The following is a 21,415-nucleotide window of genomic DNA, read 5'->3' as shown; positions in this document are numbered from 1 at the left end:
GGTGCTACGCCAGAGGGCGGGGCTGCAAGCTCGACCCAAAACGCCCTACCTGTGAAAATCCTGTGACTCCTCTCTTCTCGCCTAGGGATGGAGACAGGGCAGTGCCACAAAGTCATCTGCTCCCAAACTAGAAATGCGGATTAACTTGCAGTTCTGCCTCCATCATGCTCCCACTCATTCATTCACTCATTCACTCATTCAGTCAATACTTTATTGACTTCCTCTATGAGACCTCCTCTCCCTGCCCTCCAGATCACTCTCCCCAGCCTCTCTGCTCTGTGTCTAGGAGGCTGACTCCTACAGACCACATCACCAAGCTTCCTTGCCCTCTGGCTGCCAGATGGGTTAGGCTGACGGGAGCAGGACATGGACATTAGAAAGTGGGAGAGGTGAGAGGTCAAGGCCTTTATTCCCCTGTTCCCTCCCTGCTCGGCCAGGGTTTGCAGTAGTTGCGTTCTTCTACCTGGGCCATAGCTCCTGGCAGGTGGCCCCTCTGCTGCAGATCATTGCAAATGGTTCATTTCTTCCCCTTGTCCCTTCAGGCCCAGAAGTGGTGTATGAACTTTCTAGAGCTGCTGTAACAAAGTACCACAAACTAGATGGCTGAAACCAACAGAAATGTATCACTTCACAGTCCTGGGAGCTAGAAGTCTAAAATCAAGATGTTAGCAAGCCCATGCTCCCTCTGAAACATGTGGGGGAGACTTCCTCGCCTCTTCTAGCTTCTGGTGATTGCCAACGATCTTTGGTGTTCCCTGGCTTATAGATGCATCACTCCAATCTCTGTCTCCATCACCACACAGCTGTCTTCTCCCTGTGTGTCTCTGCCTATGTCTCCTCTTATAATGACACCAGTCAGATTGGATGAGGACCCACCCTAATGACCTCATCTTACCTTGAATACATCTGCAAAGACCCTATTTCCAAATAAGATCACATTCACAAAAACGGAGTTAGGACTTCAAAACATCTCCTTGGGGACTTCCCTGGTGGTCCAGTGGGTAAGACTCCATGCTGCCAATGCCAGGGGGCCCAGGTTCGATCCCTGGTCGGGGAACTAGATCCCACATGCTGCAACTAAGAAGCCCGCGTGCCGCAACTAAAGATCCCACGTGCCACAACGAAGATCCCACGTGCCACGACGAAAACCCGGTGCAGCCTAAATTAATTAATTAATTGAGAAATATAGGGACTTCCCTGGTGGTTCAGTGGTAAAGAATCCGCCTTCCAATGCAGGGACATGGGTTCAATCCCTGGTCGGGGAGCTAAGATCCCACATGCCCCAGGACAACTAAGCCCTTGTGCCACAACTACTGAGCTCGCTTCAATGAGAGAGCCCGCGTGCCACAAACTACAGAGCCCACGTGCCCTGGAGCCCGTGCGCCACAACTAGAGAGAGAAAAAACCCGTACACCACAACTAGAGAGAAGCCTGAGCACCACAACGAAGAGACCACGCGCTGCAACAAAAAATCCCGCATGCCTCAACAATTCGACGCAGCCAAAAAAAAGGAAATATATATCTCTCTCCTTGGAGGACATACTTCAATCCTTAACAAGTGGTAACAGCCTCCCACCATGGCTAGTCCCAGGACTGCTCCCTTAATCCTTTCACTCCTTTATAAATAGTCCCTTCATTAGAGTCTTTTCAATTCCTTTTCAGAAAGTGTTTCCTGCCAGGACCTTGACTGAGACCCCTACTGCCTGGCTGCCCTAGAGCACCTCGTAAGTGCCAGACGTTCCTGGGAATACGATGGTGAGCAAACGTTAGCTCAGGGAATACGATGGTGAGCAAACGTTAGCACAGGGAATACGATGGTGAGCAAACGTTGGCACAGGGAATACGATGGTGAGCAAACGTTGGCTCAGGGAACACGATGGTGAGCAAACGTTAGCACAGTCTCTGCCTGCATAGGGCTTACCGTCCACCATTTAATTGGCTGAATCAAAATATCACAGAGTAAAATCGCAACTGGGATGCGACACAAAGGAGAGGTTCACAGACCCCTGAACATGCTTAATCGGGGAGTCACTCTAGTCAGGGAGGGCTTCCCAGGGAGAGCCAGAATGTGGAGGATGAATGGAGTCAACCAGATAAAGTGGGGATCTTAAGGTACCCCCGCCCCCAGCTAAGGGAGAAGACCCAGAAGGAGGAAGCCAGTGTCCCTATTTCCCCCCAAAGGCAGATCTACCTTCATTCATATCCTAATCCATCCACAGGTGACTCTTCTCTCCAGGAAGAACTTACACTGTCTCCTGTCCTCACAGCTGCAGACCACAGCAGAGAACCCCAGTGCAGAAGACAGCACCCAAATCAGAGAGCAAGAGGCCGTCCCCAGGGCTACGGGTAAAGAGCAGCGGCACATCACAGAGGGCATGGCAGGGAGCACACGCCCTGGAAACCCAGGAACAGAGGCGGCCAGCGCACGCGTGAGCCTCAACACACCCAACACCGAAATCACAGTGTCCGCGAAAGCAGCGCCTCCCGCTCTGTGTCGCAGACTCACTGGGGACACCACAGCATGTCTCAGCTGCTCCCCCTCTCCCTCGCTCAGCTCCTCCTCTGAGAAATCATTGTGCGTTTCTGACTTTACCTCCTCAATCTTTCTCAAACCCATGCCTTCCACTCCTTCACCACTAGCTCCTGCCCTGTTTCAGGTCCTCTGTCTCTCCCTAGAACTTTGCATCCTCTCCTTCCCTGACTGGTCTCTACCCTGGCAAATCCACCCTCAACAGCACAGCCACAAGAAAGCCAACCACCTCGCTCCCCTGCGGGCGACCCTCCCTGACCACCTATTCCCAGGAGGGTATAGTCCAGGTGTGACCGGGCCCTGCCTTCCCACCAGCCTCTCTCCCACTGCCCATCCCTGATCTTCTAGCAAAAGGCCAAACCCCTTAACCCCTCATACACATCAAGTCACCTCTCCCCTTCTGTGCCACTTTTCAGGTTGTCCCAGCTTTCACTGTACCCTCTCCCACAATCTAGTTAAAACCAGCTCATGCCTAAAATCTTGATTCATGTGTCAACCCCTCCAAGAAGCCTTCCCTGACCCACCTCCTCTCTCATTTCCCACCATAGGATCCTTCATTAAATCTAATATCACGTGCTCTAAATCTCTGTGGAGCTATTTCCCGCGGTAGAATGAAGGTCCTTGATGGCAGGAACCATATCTTATTTGGTTTCCTATACCTATTGCTCCAAAAGTAGAGGAATGAATGAGTGGAATGACAATCAAATGGGGGTTGACTGGGCCACTTCTGTGCTAAAGTCAGATGCCCTCAAAATGAACAGAATTGCCCCCCCCCCCACTCACACACAACTATCACTATTACATGGGTCCCCGCTCAGCTTTCCCTCTACTGATCACTCTTCCAACCTATAGAAGCTGCTTTATTGGTATTTGTTTCATCTCAGTCCCTACCAGGCAGTATGTGGAAGTTTCTACCATACAGTAGTTGTGTGACCTTCGTTATTTATACTTTCTAAGCTTCAGTTTTCTGTAAAATGAACTCTATTACAGCATCCACTGAACAGATTTGCTGTGAACATTGAATGAAATAAGGTGCATGGTCAGAATTCAATAAACGGTAGATGTCACTAAGCTGGAAAATGGTGCTGACAAGAGATACACAGGTAGGTGCAGTGGGAGTTCAGAGGTGAAAATGGACTTGACAACTGTTGCCTTAAGGAGAACATCCCTCCCCACAAAAAAGTATTTGACACATAATCAGTAGCTGTGGGAAACTCCACTGTTGTGGGTTTACTGTGCTGTTACAAAAGGCAGTGCTTGCATTCACTTGTCAGTCTTACCCAGCGTGCATGGAATTGCAGCAAGACCAAGAAAAACGTGGAGAGAGAAGAAAATCAGTGTGTTAGGCTAAGGTTTCCCAAGACTTCCATCAGGCTCCTAGAGAAACTGAACACGTTCGCCTCCTGCTGCTGGGGTGAAGTGGTGGGAGAGAGGGCCTGCCTTATCAGATGAAATGAGTAGCAAACACATTTGTCCCCAGCCCAGATCCAAAAGCTAATCCTCATCCGAGCTTAGCAATTAGTAGGTGACAGTTTGATGATTTGCATTTGAAGATGAGAAAGTCCAGGACTGGAGACCAAGACTGTGCTTTCTGGTCCTGGTTTCCAGGACCAGCGGCCAGGCCAGTCATGTCCATCTTCCCTCCCCAGCAACCTCCTCGCTCATGGGAGTTCTCCTGGCAAGAGAACAGGGGGAGTGGAAGCTTTCTCAGCTTCAGCATCAATCAGCAAATATTCAAGGGGCAACTGCAAAGCACCCAGTCCTGTGCCAGGTCCTTTGGGCAAACCCTGCAGATTTAAAAAGGAAGTACACTGAACAGCAAAGGAAACCATCAACAAAATGAAAAGGCAACCTACGGAATGGGAGAAGGTATTTGCAAATAATGTATCTGACAAGGGGTTAATTTCCACAACATATAAAGAATCCATACAACTCAATAGCAAAAACCCAAACTGATTTTAAAATGGGCAGAGGAACCGAATAAACGTTTTTCCAAAGAAGAAGTACAAATGACTAACAGATACATGAAAAGATGCTCAACATCACTAATCATCAGGGAAATGCAAATCAAAACCACGAGATATCACTTCACACCTGTCAACAATGGCCATCATCAAAGAGACAAGTGATAACAAGCATTGTGAGGATGTCAGGAAAAGGGCAGCCTTAAGCGCTGTTGGTAGGAATACAAACTGGTGCAGCCACTATGGAAAACAGCATGGAGGTTCCTCAAAAAATTAAAAATAGAACTTCCGTATGATCCAGCAATCCCACTTCTGGGGATATATCCAAAGAAATGAAATCACTATCTCAAAAAGATATCTGCACCCCCATGCTCATTGCAGCATTATTTACAATAACCAAAACCTGGAAACAACCTAAGTGTCCATCAACAAATGGATAAAGAAAATGTGGTATGTAAAAATATAGTGGAATATTATTCACCCGTAAAAAAGAAGGAAATTATGCCATTTGCAACAACATGGATGGACCTTAACGGCATTATGCTAGGTGAAATAAGTCAAAGAAAGCCAGATACTATATGATCTCACTTATACATAGAATCTTTTTTTTATTATTAATTTATTTATTAATTTATTTATTTTTGGCTGCATTGGGTCTTCGCTGCAGTGCACTGGCTCCTCACTGTGGTGGCTTCTCTTGTTGCGGAGCACAGGCTCTAGGCACACGGGCTTCAGTAGTTGTGGCACGTGGGCTCAGTAGTTGTGGCTCACAGGCTCTAGAGCACAGGCCTCAGTAGTTGTGGCGCACGGGCTTAGTTGCTCCGTGGCATGTGGGATCTTCCCGGACCAGGGCTCGAACCCATGTCCCCTGCATTGGCAGGTGGATTCTTAACCACTGTGCCACCAGGGAAGTCCCTATACATGGAATCTTAAAAAACCAAACTCACAGAAACAGAAAACAGTTTGGTGGTTGCCAGAGCTGGGGGAGGGGGGAGAAATGGGTCCAGGTGGTCAAAAGGTACAAACTTCCAGTTATAAGATAAATAAGTTCTGGGGGTGTAACATATATCATGGTAACTATAGTTAATAACATTGTATTGTATATTTGAAAGTTGCTAAAAGAGTAGATCTTAAAAGTTCTCAACACAGGAAAAAAAAAAATGTGTGACCATGTGAGGTGATGGACGTTAATTAAACCTACTGTGGTCCTCTGGCTGCAGAACCTGCCCTCTTACCTTCTAGCCCAGCTCTGCCCAATGCAGTAGCCACTGGCCATCCGTAGCCATTACTTGAAATGCAGCTGGTCTGAATTGAAATGTGCTAAATGTGTGAAATACACATTGGATTTCAAAGACTTGGTATGAAAAAGGAATAGAAAATAGCTTCTCAAAGTTGTATTGATTACATGTAGAAACTATAATATTGTAGATATATTGGGTTAGATAAAAGGTATTACTACAACTGATTTCCCTGTTCCTTTTTACTTTCTTGACATGGCTGCTAGAACATTTTGAATTACATTTGTTTCTCGAATTATATTTCCATTGGAGAGGGTTGTTCTATATGGACCTCATAGTTTGTCTCAAGCATTAAATCAATGAATACAATGAGAGCACCTAGCACAGTGCCTGGAGCAAAGTAAGCACCCAATAGCGATGCCTAATATTAGAAAGATCAGTGTTTTGCAAATGTTGTAGCCAAGTTTTCTTTTTTTCAAGCAACTTCCTCTAACAGATAAAAAGCTCTTCTGATTGAAGCAAAGGGGTGTCCTTTCCAACAGCTCATTCACCCTGGCACCACCTCCACAGCTTGGAAACCCACAGAGTGAAATCAACTTCAAATATCCCACAAGCTTTAGCGTCGTACGTCTGATTTCAGAGAAGGCGAGGAAATCGGACAAAATCAAGGTGTCTATGGCAGAACTTTAAAAATGGTCATGGATCTTAAAAGTTCTCACCACAAAAAAGAATAATTAAGTGATGCAATGAAGTTGGTTGCTCAAGCCATGGTGGTGACCATCTTGCAACAGAGAAGTGTATCAAATCGACACGCTGTACACCTCAAACTTACACAATGTTATATACCAAGTATATCTCAATAAAAATTAATTAATGCCAAAAGAATGATCTTGGAAAAACACTACCATTTTGCTTGAGAGGATCAAAGTGATTTGGTACCAGATCTAGACAGTCCAGAAATCGGGCTGTCACGAATGTGAATGGGGTCACCTGTGGGCCCCTGGATCATCACCTGCCTGCACAATACCCAGGCGCCACGGCAGCTCTCTCCTGCTCCCCAAGGGCTAGCTGCAGGGAAGGGAACAAGTGACACTCAGCCCAGACACCACAATGACTCTGCTGTCCTGAAGGCAACTCTGGGCTCAGTCGGCCCCCGGCGTCTACCAGGCAAGCCACCTGGCTCTTGCTGCAGCCCTTGCCCCTGGCGCTGGTGTGTGTGTGTGTGTGTGTGTGTGTGTGTGTGTGTGTGTGTGTGTGTGTGTGTACAGGGACAGCAGCCAGGTCTTTGCCGGGCTCTCTAACAAGTTCCGCAAGTCTGTTTGTTAAAGAAAAATTCCAGTGGGTGCATCCAACACATGGAACTCAAGTACAGAAATTATATTTATCCACCCCACTGCCAAGGAGATCACATGCCCCATGAGTCACTCCAGATGTGCTCAAAAACAGAGTCTCTCTGTGGAAGCCCAGTGCCCCAATCCCAGAGAGAGTAGGATTAACAGAGGTCCCGCTCCTGTCCTCCCCAGGAGGCAGCCCTTGCCTCTACCCTTCTGAGGCAGGAGAGGGCACCTCTGCAGGTCTGAAAAAGAAGGGGAGGTAAGCACGATATCGTCACACTGGGAGGACCAGTACGGGCATACCTGTAGCTCCTGGGGTCCCACTGGGTCTGAGGGCGACTTTTCACCTTTTTGGAGGAAAAGATGTGTTGGAAGACGTTGCTGCTTCTGCTGTTGTATTATGACGCTCAGGCCACTCTGTCGCACAGGTGGAGCAGGGGTGAGTTGCTTTTAATTTATTTGTTTGCTGGATGCTCATTCTTCTTTCTTCGATACAATTAGGAATTTGGGGGGAAGCATGGAGAGAGCAGGAAGAAATTAGAAGCCCTGCACCCTCCTTTTATCTCATCTCTGCCAATTGCTTGATGCTTCTCGACATGCTAGAAGGTATTAGAAGGTGACGGGGGAAATGACACCAAAAAATCAAAGTTGCTGAGGGAACTGGGTCGAGGGGGAGAATGCAGAGAGCATCCCTTTCTGACAGGCCAGAGGGAAGTCATCTTTGCTTCTTAGAATGTGGACAGACTCCCTTGAGTACCCCCCAGGCTGCTGCAGCTGGGCAGGGCGTGCGGGGAGCAGGTGCTCGGGACTGATACTGACATGAAGGGACTGGGGGTGCTGACCGGCAAGAGGCCTGCTACCTGGAGGGAGTGGGGTGTCCACGTGGAGGGCTCCACGCTGCTTCCTGAGCAGCAGTGGACGCATCTTTCCAGCTGGAGAGAGCTGGTCCAGCAGCAGGAGAGGACGAGTAGCCCCTCAGCACCCTCGTGTCTGCCCGGATGCTACCGCCCTGGCCAGCCCCCTCGGAAAGGAAGGAGCCCAGCAAGGCTGCTCCCCACGGCCGACTTCCTTGCTCTCGGGACACAGCTTCTCAGAGCCGGCCTGGCATCGTTTATGGCTCCCGTGGGCAGACACTGGCGGCATCTCCAGTCAATGAGGGTTTATCACTTAGGAAGCAAGGGACCAATAGTGCTGACTGCTCCACACTGATCTGAACTGAGATCTCTCCACTCCCTAAAGTCAACTGAGGTCTCTCTCCTGGAAAGAACTGGAAAAAGAAGTCAGGCTCACTGGTGTTTCCAGAGATCCAAAATAGGGTGACGACTGCACAGCAACAAAAGGATGAGCCCCCTGGTTCTCAACGAGAGTGTCAGGGAAGGAAGGGACGGCCAGCTGGGGCGCAGAGCAGACGTGAAACCGGGGAAAGAAAAAGCCAATGCACTTGTTAGGGTTTTTATTCCCTCACACACACATCTCCCTGCTCATCACGTGCACAGACTCTGGGGGCAACACCCGGAAGCACAGAGCAAAGAGACCTTGGCACTGTGTTCTGCCACTTACCCCTGTGTGACCCTGGGGGCCTTCCTTAACCTGCCTATTAAAAAAGGATGATAATATCCACTCTTTAACGCACAGGCTGTTAGAAAGCCAAATGAGATGATTTGATTTGCTACAAGGCTTGTAAACACAATAGGCACATGATGAGCTATCCTGCAAGGAACTCAAAGATTTAAGTTCTGCCTCTCATTGGCTGTGTGATGTCTGGGAAGACTTAACCTCTCTGAGCTTTAGTTCATGAACAGATAACATATTAACAGTAACAAAACCTGACCCTCACTGTGTTGTCATGGGAGGGTCATACTGAAAAATGTAAATAAACGCTTTGTAAGTGAGGAGCTATATAAATGTCAGCTATTACCTACCACTTAAAAAAGGAAAAAATTTCATGAAAGAAAGTCTGAGGTTCTCAACAGAAAACTATCGGTTCTATAGCAACGTCCTGAGAGCAGCTGCTCTGGCTGCACCCCTCCTCACTGGGGAGGGTCTGCCCCCCAATAATGATAACAATCTGTATAAAGACACAAGGCCAACACAGCTGAAACAGAGGCCATGGCGAGGCAGCTGATGCTAAGTGCTGGATTAGCCGTTCATATCAGTGTTCGGGGCCAACAAATGACGCGGAGCCCTTCCAACCATCATCAGAAGTCTTCCACGTAGTTGATTTTTTTTTTTTTCGTTTTCAACATTTTTTTCTAATCATAAAAGGAATACACAATTGCCCTTTTTTTATGATGGAATGGGAGACACACCCAGAGAAAAACCAATTTTTCCAAATGTATTAACTGTTCCTTTCACCTGCATCCTTACCCCAACCCTGCCCCCCACCCCAGTGCTAGGCCTAATTTAGAAGAATTCCCTCTGGAAACAGTCAGAGGGCGACTTCTCCCTACAAAACTCCTCCTCCATCCCCCCCAGCACCACCCCCTGCCTCCACGGGTAGAAGTGTGGAAATAAACCCAAAAGGAATACACCCTGCCATCAGGACATCTTTTTTTTCCTACCTTTCTCCCAGCCTCTCCCTCGGCGCTCTCTAGGATTCCGCTCTGGGAGGCGGCTCCCTGTGCCGGGATGGCTGCTCCAGCCCCACCGCCTTGATTAAGACCAAGGGACCCACCTGTGGTTAGCGAGGCTGCTGGGAAGTGGACACACCTGGCCCAAGTCCCAGCCCCACCCAGGTCCTGCCGGCACACCGCCTGGGGGGCTGCAGGGAACTAGCCAGTCTTAAAAAAAAACATACACGTATTAATTCCTATAAGTATCTGATTTTTATTAAATACATATGTTATTTCTTTGACAAGCAGTTTCATAAGGAAGGGTGGCCCTGCAGTGGTGGAATGTATGTCATCTTCACGTGTCCAGTTTAGTGCTGTGTGTGTTTTCAGTCGTCAATATTCCGTGAAGGGAAGGGCCCCGGATGGGTGTTTTCAGTAAGTGTCAACTGACTCACTGGTCCAGCATGACTAAGCGGCCACCTCATTCACTCCATGGTCACTGCCTTAGGAGGCGTTATTCTGACCACTAACAGGTAAGAAAGCTGGAGGATGGGGGAGAACTTAGCACTCCCCAGATCCCTCAGCCGGAAGCTTAGAGCTGGATCTCACTCCCCCAGCCCAGTCTGCAGAGGCAGAGTCTCAATGTCCTCACTCACACCCCTCCATCCCTTCCAGGTGTTCCCCCTGGGCGGTGGCACATTCTGGCCAAGGGGAGCCAACACACAGCAGCCCTTTCAGAAGCACTCCAGGGGACCCCAACACACGGGGCCAAGGTCCTGGCTACCTCAGAACATCACTGTGTTTCTGAAGGGCTGGCTCAGGAGCAAAAAAGTAAATGACGGGCTTCCCTGGTGGCACAGTGGTTGAGAGTCCGCCTGCCGATGCAGCGGACACGGGTTCGTGCCCCGGTCCGGGAAGATCCCATATGCCACGGAGCAACTAAGCCCGTGCGCCATGGCCGCTGAGCCTGCGCGTCCGGAGCCTGTGCTCCACAACGGGAGAGGCCACAACAGTGAGAGGCCCGCGTACGGCCAAAAAAAAAAAAAAAAGTAAATGACGTCAGTAGGATCTGGCAAAAGACTTTTTATAAATGAGAGCTTTTCCTTTCCACACCCACAGTCATTTCCATAGAGTTGCTTCAACTGATTCATTAAAAATATGGTTATATTTTGGTATGATATGGTCTACAGTGTGAATCCTTTCCAATAAGCTCTTTGGTACAGATGCTCTGCACAGTTACATGGAAACCATGGTCAGCCTTAATATTGTTCTTTTTTTTTTTAACCTATTTGGGAGATGGGAGAAGAGATTTTTATCCCATGTTATAAAAAGTCAAAGAGAAGATCAGGCTTAAAGCAAAAATAGGCTCTTCCATTTAGGGAGGCTTCTGCCTATACGTCTGGGCAAGAAAGCTTGAAGGAGGTAAGGCTTGGGGAGCAAGACAGGTGCAGGTGCAAGCCTTGACTGAGATAATTAAAAGTAGCTTCTCTGGGTATGAAGGGAACCCTTCTTTACTGTTGATGGGAATGTAAACTGGTGCAGGCACTACGGAGAACAGTATGGAGGTTCCTTAGAGAACTAAAAATAGAGTCACCATATGATCCAGCAATCCCACTCCTGGGCATATATCGGGAGAAAACCATAATTTGAAAAGTTACATGCAGTTCAATGTTCATAGCAGCACTATTCACAATAACCAAGACATGCAAGCAACCTAAATGTCTATTGACAGATGAATGGATAAAGATGTGGTACATACATACACAACAGAATACTACTCAGCCATAAAAAAGAATGAAATAACGCCATGTGCAGCAACATGGATGGACCTAGAGATTATCATGCTAAGTGAAGTAAGTCAGAGAAAAACAAATATCATACGATATCATTTATATGTGGAATCTAAAATATGATACAGATGAACTTATTTACAAAACAGAAACAGACTCACAGACAGAGAAAACAAACTTATGGTTACCAAAGGGTGAAAGGCATGGGAGAAGGATAAATTCGGAGTTTGGGATTAGCAGATACAAACTACCATATATAAACTAGATAAACAACAAGGACCTACTGTACAGCACAGGGAACTATATTCAGTATCTTGTAATAACCTATAATGAAAAAGAATATATATGTGTGTGTGTGTGTGTATATATACATATGTCTGGATCACTTTACTGTACACCAGAAACTAACATAACATTGTAAATCAACTATACTTCAATTAAAAAAAAAAAAATCGGTTTCTCCTAGACCCAAACAGTGGTTCCTCATAGATAAAGGGAGGGTGTGATGGAGACAGGAGAAGACATCTACTTTCTGATAATTATCCAGGACCTGTAACTGCAAATAAGTTCCAGAATCACCCTGTTAAAAAGAGAAGGATTTGGTGAGGCGCTCTGAAAACAATGGAGTTGAGTAACAAGGAGAGTGAATGTGTTTCTATGGGATTGTTTATTCATTCAACAGTCACCGGCAGGATTTTAGGCACTGGGAATACAGCATTAACAAAACAGACAAAATCCCTTGCCCTTGTGAGCTGATGTCCTAGGGAAAGGAAACAGACAATAAGCACATATAGAAATAAAATACCTGGTTCATTGGATGGCAATAAGGTTGGGACAGATTAGAGGATATAAAGGATCACAAGTTTAAATAGGAGAGTCAGGGAGGGCCTCACTGAGGAGGTGACTTGAGACCTGAAGGAAACACAGGAGTGAGCCATGCAGTCTCCAGGGAAAGAGTATTCCAGGCAGATGGAACAGAAGTTCAAAGGCCCTGTGGCAGAGGCATGCTTGGTGAGCTCAAGCAACAGTGAGGAGGCCTGCAGCTAGAGGGGCACGAGCCAGAGGATAATAGCAGATGAGTGCAGAGAGGTAGTGAGAGGTCAAGTCGCACAGTACCTGGTGGCCATCTGAAGATCTTTGGCTTCTACTCTGAGGGAGATGGAAAGCCATAGAAGTTTCTGGGCAGAGAATTGACATCATCCAACCTATGTTTTCACAGAATCGCTTTACTTGCTGTGTTAAGAATACAATGAGGTGGACTTCCCTGGCAGGTCCAGTGGTGAAGACTCTGCGCTTCCCCTGCCAGGGGCACGGGTTCAACCCCTGGCAGAGGAACTAAGATCCCACATGCCGCGTGGCGTGGCCAAAAAAAAAAAAAAAGAATACAATGAGGAGGATGAAGTTGGCAGCCAAGGATGGAAACAGAGACACCATTAGGAGAAATGTTCAAGGTTTGGATCAGGAGGCTAGCTGGGATGTGGTAAGAAGTAGCCAGATTCCAGATCTATTCTGAAGGTAGAGCCAACAAGATTTGCTGATTAGTGGGGTGTGAGATGTGAAAGAAAGAGAAAAGGCAAGGATGACTGACAACTCCCAGGTTTTGACCTCAGCAGCTACAAGAGATGGGAAGACAGCAGACAAAGCAGGAGGTGCGGAGCAGGTGTGATGGATGGCGGGGCTTGGGACTGGGTTGGAGATCAGGAGAGACAACTATTACGAATCCAAAAGGAGACTCTCCCGCAGGCAGCTGCATATCTAGAAGTCGGGCCCGGAAATACACAGCAGAACATCCTTACGAAGTCAGTGTGGCTAGTGAGAGGGGAGAGACCCAGGCTGCGGCCAGGAGTCTGCAAGGCGAGGAGACGGAGGGGAAGGAAGAGCGGCCAGCAAGGGGGGATTTTTTTTTAAAGCAGCAGCAGCAACGTGTTTTCATGCTGCCTTGAAAGATCGGTAGAGAGGGGAAAATTAATGATGGGGGAGAGAAAAGTGGAAAGGTGAGCGACAACTTTATTGGAGACCTCGTGCACACGGGGACAAGTTGGCTCGAGATAAGAGCAGGGACACAATAACAGAAGGGAAGTCAGAGGACCTGGGCACGAGGCCGGTAACTGGTTTGAGGAGAAAGGAGGAGGTGTGAAATCATCATCCACTTCACGCTAAAATAGAGTGAGGGGAAGCAGGAAATACGGGTAATGGTCAGGCAGCATTTCGGGCCCCTCCTGAAAATAACGATCACGAATTTCAAGTGAGACCACTTAACCCAGGTGCAGGTGTGGAACAGGTAAAGAGATGGGGTGTGCTTTTGCCTAGTGACTGCAAAGGAACGAAGAGGGAGCAAAGGAGACGAGGATTGGTGCAAGAGAATGATCATAGGGCTGTAGAAATTTGACCCTGTATATCACATTATCAATCAAAGGTAGAGATGTGTTTAAATATGTGTGATTCATTTAAGAGTATGTTTTATACCATATGCATTCATTCATTCCTAATTAACTACATGTATCCTTCCCGTGGCTACACACAACTGAAGAACGCCCAGTCTTGGGGCAGATGCACCTACAATAAGATAGCGTGGTTCACCCTATTGGTGAGATTGGGGGTTTTTTGTTTGTATGTTGTTTTGTTTTGTTTTTAATTTTTATTTTATATTGGAGTATAGTTGATTAACAATGTTGTGATAGTTTCAGGTATACAGGAAAGTGATTCAGTTATACCTATACATGTATCTATTCTTTTTCAAATTCTTTCCCCATTTAGGTCATTACAGAGTACTGAGCAGAGCTCCCTGGGCTATACAGTAGGTCCTCGTTGGTTATCTATTTTAAATACAGCAGTTGGGTTTTGAAGCCCTTGAGACCTGGATTTTAATCTCAGGCCTATTACAAACAAGTTGGGTGGCCAAGGGCAAGTTTCTTAGCCTCCAAGTTTCTTCATCTATAAAATGAGCTGTGAATGTTTACCTCACAAAGTACATAAGGAAAGCACAAGCATGCTGACTGACGCACAGTGAGCTCATAAGCTGTTAGGATGTCCGGGCCCCACATCTGAACAACTTTGGCCTGAGGTCCAAATGTGTCTCTCAATAGAAGACACGGACAGAACATGCTAAGACACATGAATCCCTGGATCCCGTTCCTGAACTGAATTAGTGCATGGGGCGTGAATTTTAGCAAGTAAATTTTTTGTTCCATGCGGGTTGGTCCAGTGTTTCACAATGTCCCCTGAAGGCTCATGAGTCCGGGGGCTCGGGGACGAGGGGCTGGCCCCCTGCCCGAGGCTGGCCGGCACAGCAGACCTTCATGCAAGGCCATGGGGGAGTCTCTGGAGTCCCCTGATCACACTGAGTGGTCCTTGTGGGCACGTCCACAACCTGAAGAAACAGCCGGAGTGTGGGCTGGGTGTGGAGCGTTAAGTGAAAAAGGAAGAAACAAATCGGCCTAGTTTTACACCAGGCAGAAGACACACAAAGTCAGTGATCTTAACAACACTGTCCCAGCAGCCTTCCTGCCCAAGGCTCCACACTCAGGTGGTGCCCAAGAGGGAGTGGGATCCTTCTGCCAGTCTCTGGCCTCCCCACCCCGTTCGCCTCTCTCCCTTCTCCCTCCGAGAGAGTGCAGCCGCTAACAGCCGTCCAGCGGGAGCATTCAGGCCTCAGAACTATCAGCCTCGCGAAGACTGGGCTGCCCAAAGCTGCTTATAATCGCTCACAGCGAGGACGGAGTCGAACTTAAAATGACCTCATAAATTTGGGAGATGGGGCAGAAGGGAAAGGAAGGAAAACCAGCAAAGTCTGAATTGGAGAGTCTCCAGGGATGCTCTGTTTTGTTGTTGTTTTAATACCTAGTTTATTTTTAAAATCGTTCCAAAATATATATTGAGACTGCACTCAGTATATATATTGAGCTCTATGCAGACACTGAGGTCAGAAGCATAAAATTCATTCCCTCCCAGGAGCCAGCAGTAGACAGCAAGATGTGAAATGTATAGAAAGGATGCAAGAAGAAGATAAAAAGAATTAAGGAGATGGAGAAGGAACACAGCAGTGTACGGTGGGGTCCCAGGGAAAGGGCCGTTCTTCTAACGACGTGGGAGCCGGTCTGGTTTAAAGGTCTGCGTGTGTACCTCTCGGAGTTGGTCAGCTCTTGGTCGGGTCATTTGCATTCTGGCAGGGTCCGGCCTCTGTCATTATGGACAAGGACCTCTGGAGTGGCTAGTCGTTTAACTTCTTACCTGAATGTTTCGACGTGGGCCCGACACAGCTTATCTCTCGCCCACCACCGGCAGCATCTCCAGTGGGGATGAATCCAGGTCTCCAGACCTAGCCTCATGCACAGGAGGTCAGACACGGGCAGATGCCGAGACGCCTGCCCCAGAGCTGGCTGCACGTCACAGCCCAGAGGGCCATAAAAGCCCCTCCCCCACACACACCGTCAGAGCAGCCACAGCAACGTGAGGGGCACCCGTGGAAGGTGGGAAGAAGGGGGAAGGGGTCCATCTGTGAGACTCCGGGGCTCCCCACATATACTTTCTGAAGCAATGATCAGCCCTAGTCCAGAGGTTGAATTGTTTTTTAACAATCTTCCCCAAACTGTGTTATTATTTTAAAAATTATGAGAACAAGGCCTCCTGGAAGCAACATTTCCATTATTAAGCCCAACTTTGCATCAGGAAGTATTTTCTTCCCAACTCTTGAGAACTAGGGGTCCACCAGGGGTGTGCATGTTAAAGGAAGTAGCTGTTCGCAGAGAAGCAATTGAGTGAAGAGCGTGTAGGTCTGGCCTTGAATAACTTCCCGGGAGGCAGGAGAAAGGGCCCCGTGCCAGGACCTTGTTCCCTCCTATCCCCTTCACCTGCTGCAGTGTGAATATTTTTAAAGGGAACAATACCTTTCATTTCACAATAACAGAGAAGACATAAAGGAGTTGCTCTCAATCCTACCTTGAAAAGGGGTTTCATGGTAAGAAGGAATAGGCCGCATCTTGGTCCAGGACCAGTTCTGGTCCTAGTGTCACCTCCCACCAAGGAGAAAGTAGGGTCAAAGTACACCCCTCCTTGTGCCGCCACTCTCTTGTCTCCGAGAACACGAGGGCCTTGGTCTCTTCAGATGCCCCTATAAGGCCTCATCGGATGGGAGTGAGCTCTGAATTCTAGCCAGGCACCAGCTGCTTGGTGGTGGGTCTGGGTAACCCAGTGGTTATGGACACTGCCTGCCCGTTGTAACACCGGGGAGCTGTCAGAAGTCCCAATGCCTACATCCACCCCAGAGATGCCCATGAACTGGCCTGGGAGGCGGCCTTGGGCGTGTAGGTTTATAAAGCTCCCAGGTGATTCTGATGCACAGTCAAGGCTGGGAAGCATTGGGCTGAATTGGGAGCATCCGCTCAGCAGGAACAGCTCCTTCTACACAGGCTTGGGTCAAGCACCTTCTGACTGGCAACCTGGCTGCCATTAGAAGTACCTAGGAAGCTTTCAAAAAGTTGACTGTCTCAATCACATCCTAGTCACTTAAATCAGAACTACTGGAGCTGGGACCCACACACCCTGGGCGACTCTAATGTATGGTCAAGGTTGTGAACCTGTGGAGTAGGAAGGAGATGCCTCGCTCTCCTGAGCTCCACCTGAGACCAGAGGCAGAGGCTGTGAGTGAGCAGAGGCTAAGGCCTTCTCAAGTCCTAAAATCTATGATTCTGTGGGAAATGGGCACTTTTCTGGCAAAGAGAACAAATCCTGCTAAAATTCTGGGCCAGGAACTATTGCTCTGGAGTTTGTAGGCTCCATCCCCCAAGATGGTCTGCAGAAGCAGGTCTACCCCTCTGCCTGTCAAGGCCCCCATCAATGCAGGGATGCGGTCTGCCAACAACTGCACCTTGTGGGCACCCTGGAAACCTGCCAGGCTATGCTGCACAGGCATAAACATGAAAGCACATTGATCCAAGCCCCTGAGGAACTTGTGGGCTAGATAATAAACGGATTACAGAGAAAGCAATATTATAGCCAACCAGCTTTTCTAGGAGGTGGGAGATTCCTACCAGTGTCCTTTACGTTGAAGATGTTTCATTCTTATCATTTCTAATAGAAATCCTTGCTTATGCAGTTCCCTTCTTCAACACAGTACTCTGGACATCACTGGACACTATCTTGATGGCCCAAGGGCGCCCTTATCAAGAAGCAGAGCTGTCATGTACGGTTACGCACATGGCGCTTTGCACAACTTCCGGGGGCCCTACTTACCTCGAGGTCTCACCAATTTTTACAGTTATTGCCCAGTTTTCTGGTAAATCACAACCAAGTGTCTTAAAGAAGCTGCCCCTCTTTCTCGCAGCTCCACCACCACTTGGAGTCAGTCACTTTCAAGACTGTATGGCTAACCTTGGGGTTCACCCACGGGAGAAGCCACTGCACGCTGCAGCCCGGCGAGCTCACTCTTTTTTTCTTTCAGCCGTGCTCTTCCCTGCCGCCCACCGGCCAAAGAGATCCTCGTCGGTGCCCTTGAACCCTGTCCTGCAGAGCTCCCTGGAGGAAGTAGAGCTGCTCTATGAGGTAGGCAGAGGGGAGAGTGGGCCACGCAAGCAACTCAAAAGGCATGGCTCCTTCTCTGTATTTTCTGGAGAAGTGACCTGAGCCCCTGAAAATGAGTGACCTCTGTTGCCCGGGGGACTGGCCTAGACTTCTGTGTGGAGGTAGTGGAATCCTGCCCATCCCAGAGGAAAGTGTTCCTCGCACCCCCTTCTCCTTTCCCGCATGCCGTCCCAGGGAAGGTTGGCATTAGGGGTTTCGTCGAGGCAAAATTAGAGATTTAGGCTTGGCCCAGAGGCGCCTCTACCTGCACCCAAGCAACAGAGCGGGGCAATATTCCCCAGCCAGAGCTTTAAGCCAGGACTCACCAGCAGCGCCCAGGCAATGCCAAACCTATTGTCTGAGTGGAGCTGTGTCTCAGTAACCTCATACTGTGACAGCCCCATTTTTGAATCTGGGGCCGCCCCAAAGGCTCTCTCCCTCTGCCTCTCATACCTCTGGCACCAAGACCCCACTTCTCCTCCAAACCACAGGTAAATTTACCCAAGGCCGCTTGGTTAGGTTCAGTGAAAAAATTCCAGGTTCGAGACCTAAGCTTTAGTTCTGGTTCTGCCGCCCATCGGCTACGTAACCTTGCATAAGCCACCATTTCTCCCTGGGCCTGAATCTCCTCAGCTGTTAAAGGAGGGACTCCAAAGATCGCCAAAGTTCCCCTCCTGTCTGGGCGCCCTCTGACATCCTGCATGTACTAGGACTGTCTGACTAAGAAGGGGACAGCCTGCTATAGTCAAGCAGCTGAACCAGGCAGAAGATTTCAAATCCTGCCTCGGGGAACGAACTGGAAAATGCGTAACCTCTGCCAGGTCATGAACGTGGGAGTCAGAGCAAGAGGCCTGTTTTAGGAAGATAACAGACAGTAGCGCGCAGGATGGATGAGAGCCAGGGGAAGCCAGAGACAGAGGGGAGAGTTAGGACTCCGTCTAAATGGTACTGATGAGGTTCCTGATATGAGCCTGGCACTGAGCAGGGGGTGCCTGTGACAGACCTCACCCCTACTCTTAAAGAACAGTCGAGAAATGAGGGCAAATCTCTGCAGCACACTTAATTCCTAGCACAATTCTCTGCAGCCTTCTAATTCCCAGCTTCTGATTTTAAATTATCCAAAATAGTCAGTCTGCGCTTTAGAAGATCTTTGGTGGGTGGGAGGGAGGAAGGAGAGAAGGGGGTGATTCGGGACACTAGAAACAACAAAGAGTCACTTAATAGGGGCCTTGTACCAGGCACAGTGACAGGTGTCACTCATATTTGTCTTATTTACTCCTCACAATATCCCAGTGAAGTACTGTTGTTATTAATCATTCCACAGAGGAAGAATAGGAGGCTGAGAGAAGTTAGGTGACTCGTCCGAGGTTACGCAGGTGGTGGGAAAGTCAGGACTGGGACCCAGGCCTCTCGATTCCAAAGCTCGTTGCAAGTCACCTCCCTACATGAACGCACGTGATCGTGAATCCAGTGATGTCCTCCACAGCGAGTGCCTCATGCTTTTCCACACCCCATGTTTCCCCCCAGTTCCTTCTGGCTGAACTTGAGATCAGCCCTGACCTGAAGATCTCCATCAAGGACGAGGAGCTCTCCTCCCTGCGGAAGGCCTCGGACTTCCGCGCCATCTGCAATGATGTGATCCCCAAGAGCATCCCAGACATCCGGCGGCTGAGCGCCAGCCTCTCCAACCACCCAGGCACCCTCAAGAAAGAGGACTTCGAAAGGACAGCGCTGACCCTGGCCTACACAGCCTACCGCACAGCCTCGTCCCAAGGGCATCAGAAGGATATCTGGGCCCAGTCCCTCCTTAGCCTTTTCCATGCCTTGAGGCATGACTTAATGCGGTCCTCATGTCCCAGAGCATCTCCCTGAGAGACTGGCTGGCACCAGGACCGGGGAGCAGGGACCAGCACACAGTAATCCAGAAATTCTTCATTCTCTACTCCATTTACAGAGACCAGCCACAAAACACATACCACCAACTCAGAGCAGCAAAGATAAAACAAGAAACACCGATGCTCTTTGCCCCTTGTAACTTCTTGACAAGCATAAGATTGTGATTCGTATCATAACGTGACCTGGGCTGGAAAAAAGGGCTGGAATGGTAATTCAAGATGCCTCCAGAGGCTGAATGTTTTGCCTGGTGAATTGCAGGAGTCTAAGATATGCTTTAACATTGAGTGACTGTAACACAAACACCCAAGAGTGAGGACAGAGCCAGGAGAGACATAACAGAAGTCTGGGCATGGCGGGAAAGTGGGGGACAGATTTCTTTGGTCCTAAGAGATCAGGATGCTGGATTGAATGAACACCTTTCCAAAGTTCTGTAGTAAGATATAAAGAAACTAGAGCTATAGCCAAATAAATACATTGTTAACCAAGGATATACTTCTCAACTTTTCCCAAAGTCCCCAAAAAGAATCAGTCAGAAAATCAGTTATGACCTATATATCTAGACTCTTCTTTCCTGAAGCCTGGTCTAATGTAGAGGAGAAACATGAAGGGGGCCAACAGAAATGCTACTGTCATGCCTTGCCTTTTGAACAGAGAAACCAAGCTAATGCAGAGAGGGTCATCCTAACGAAAGAGGTGGCACCAGTGCCACGGCCTGCCTATCCTAATGCTAAAATTATTGAGCATTATCAGAGAATTAAGTGCTCCAAACAAAAATGATTTTCAGATGACAGAATTTTACCCTTTCAAACGCCAAAACTTTCATTTTAGCAATATTGACTGGATATATATGAAAGCCAGTAAGGTTGAATTTAGTATATTGGAAACATTCTAATGAAGGAGTTAGATGAGATCATCTCTAAGATTCCTCTACTTCTGAAATGTTCACAAGCATTCAACTAACTGTGAGATATTACAGGGAGGACACCTGGACCTGAGATGTCTCTGCTGGACTGTTTGTATCAACCCTGAAAGGTCCCAGGCTTTCTTTCTTTTTCTTTTTTTTTTTTTTGCGGTACGCAGGCCTCTCACCGCTGTGGCCTCTCCTGTTGCGGAGCACAGGCTCCGGACGCGCAGGCTCAGTGGCCATGGCTCACGGGCCCAGCCGCCCCGCGGCACGTGGGATCCTCCTAGACTGGGGCACGAACCCGTGTCCACTGCATTGGCAGGCAGACTCTCAACCACTGCGCCACCAGGGAAGCCCAGTCCCAGGCTTTCTTAACTCTGAATCTGGTGTGAGTTTTTCTGTTGCCTTCCTCACTGTCAGGCGATAAAAGTAGCATTTTCTTTGCTACCAACATAACTCGCCCTTTGCAATTTGTTCTTTCTTACTGGGCATCGCCTGAAAAATAAGATAGCAAGTCTTGTTATAATTCCACATTAAATAAGAGTTAATAGATGAAGGTCCCTGCTAGGAGTAAAGCACCTGGGTCCTAATAAAGATTCCTCACCAGCTCAGAGATCTTTCCAGCTTCTCCGAGGTTTACAGCTGGGTT

At 48.3% G+C, this 21,415-nt stretch overlaps 1 protein-coding gene across 2 annotated transcripts; it reads left to right on the top strand.

Moving 5' to 3' along the window:
* Positions 1-7,184: 7,184 nt before the first annotated feature.
* Positions 7,185-21,316, top strand: FAM180A (family with sequence similarity 180 member A). Of its 2 annotated transcripts, XM_004325208.4 has the most exons (3): positions 7,185-7,505; positions 17,848-17,948; positions 19,494-21,316. In XM_004325208.4, exons 1-3 carry the CDS (start codon positions 7,430-7,432, stop codon positions 19,836-19,838), a joined length of 522 nt encoding a protein of 173 aa, XP_004325256.1. In that variant the 5' UTR covers positions 7,185-7,429; the 3' UTR covers positions 19,839-21,316. The 2 variants fall into 2 exon arrangements, with proteins under 2 accessions (XP_004325256.1, XP_073666068.1); XM_073809967.1 differs by lacking the exon at positions 7,185-7,505 and having other exon boundaries at positions 17,701-17,948.
* The last annotated feature ends 99 nt before the right edge of the window (positions 21,317-21,415 follow it).

Source organism: Tursiops truncatus, chromosome 9 (genome assembly GCF_011762595.2).
Source record: "Tursiops truncatus isolate mTurTru1 chromosome 9, mTurTru1.mat.Y, whole genome shotgun sequence".
NCBI lineage: Eukaryota > Metazoa > Chordata > Mammalia > Artiodactyla > Delphinidae > Tursiops > Tursiops truncatus.
Note: the sequence above shows the minus strand (reverse complement) of the source record. Positions and strands in the feature narration are given on the sequence as shown.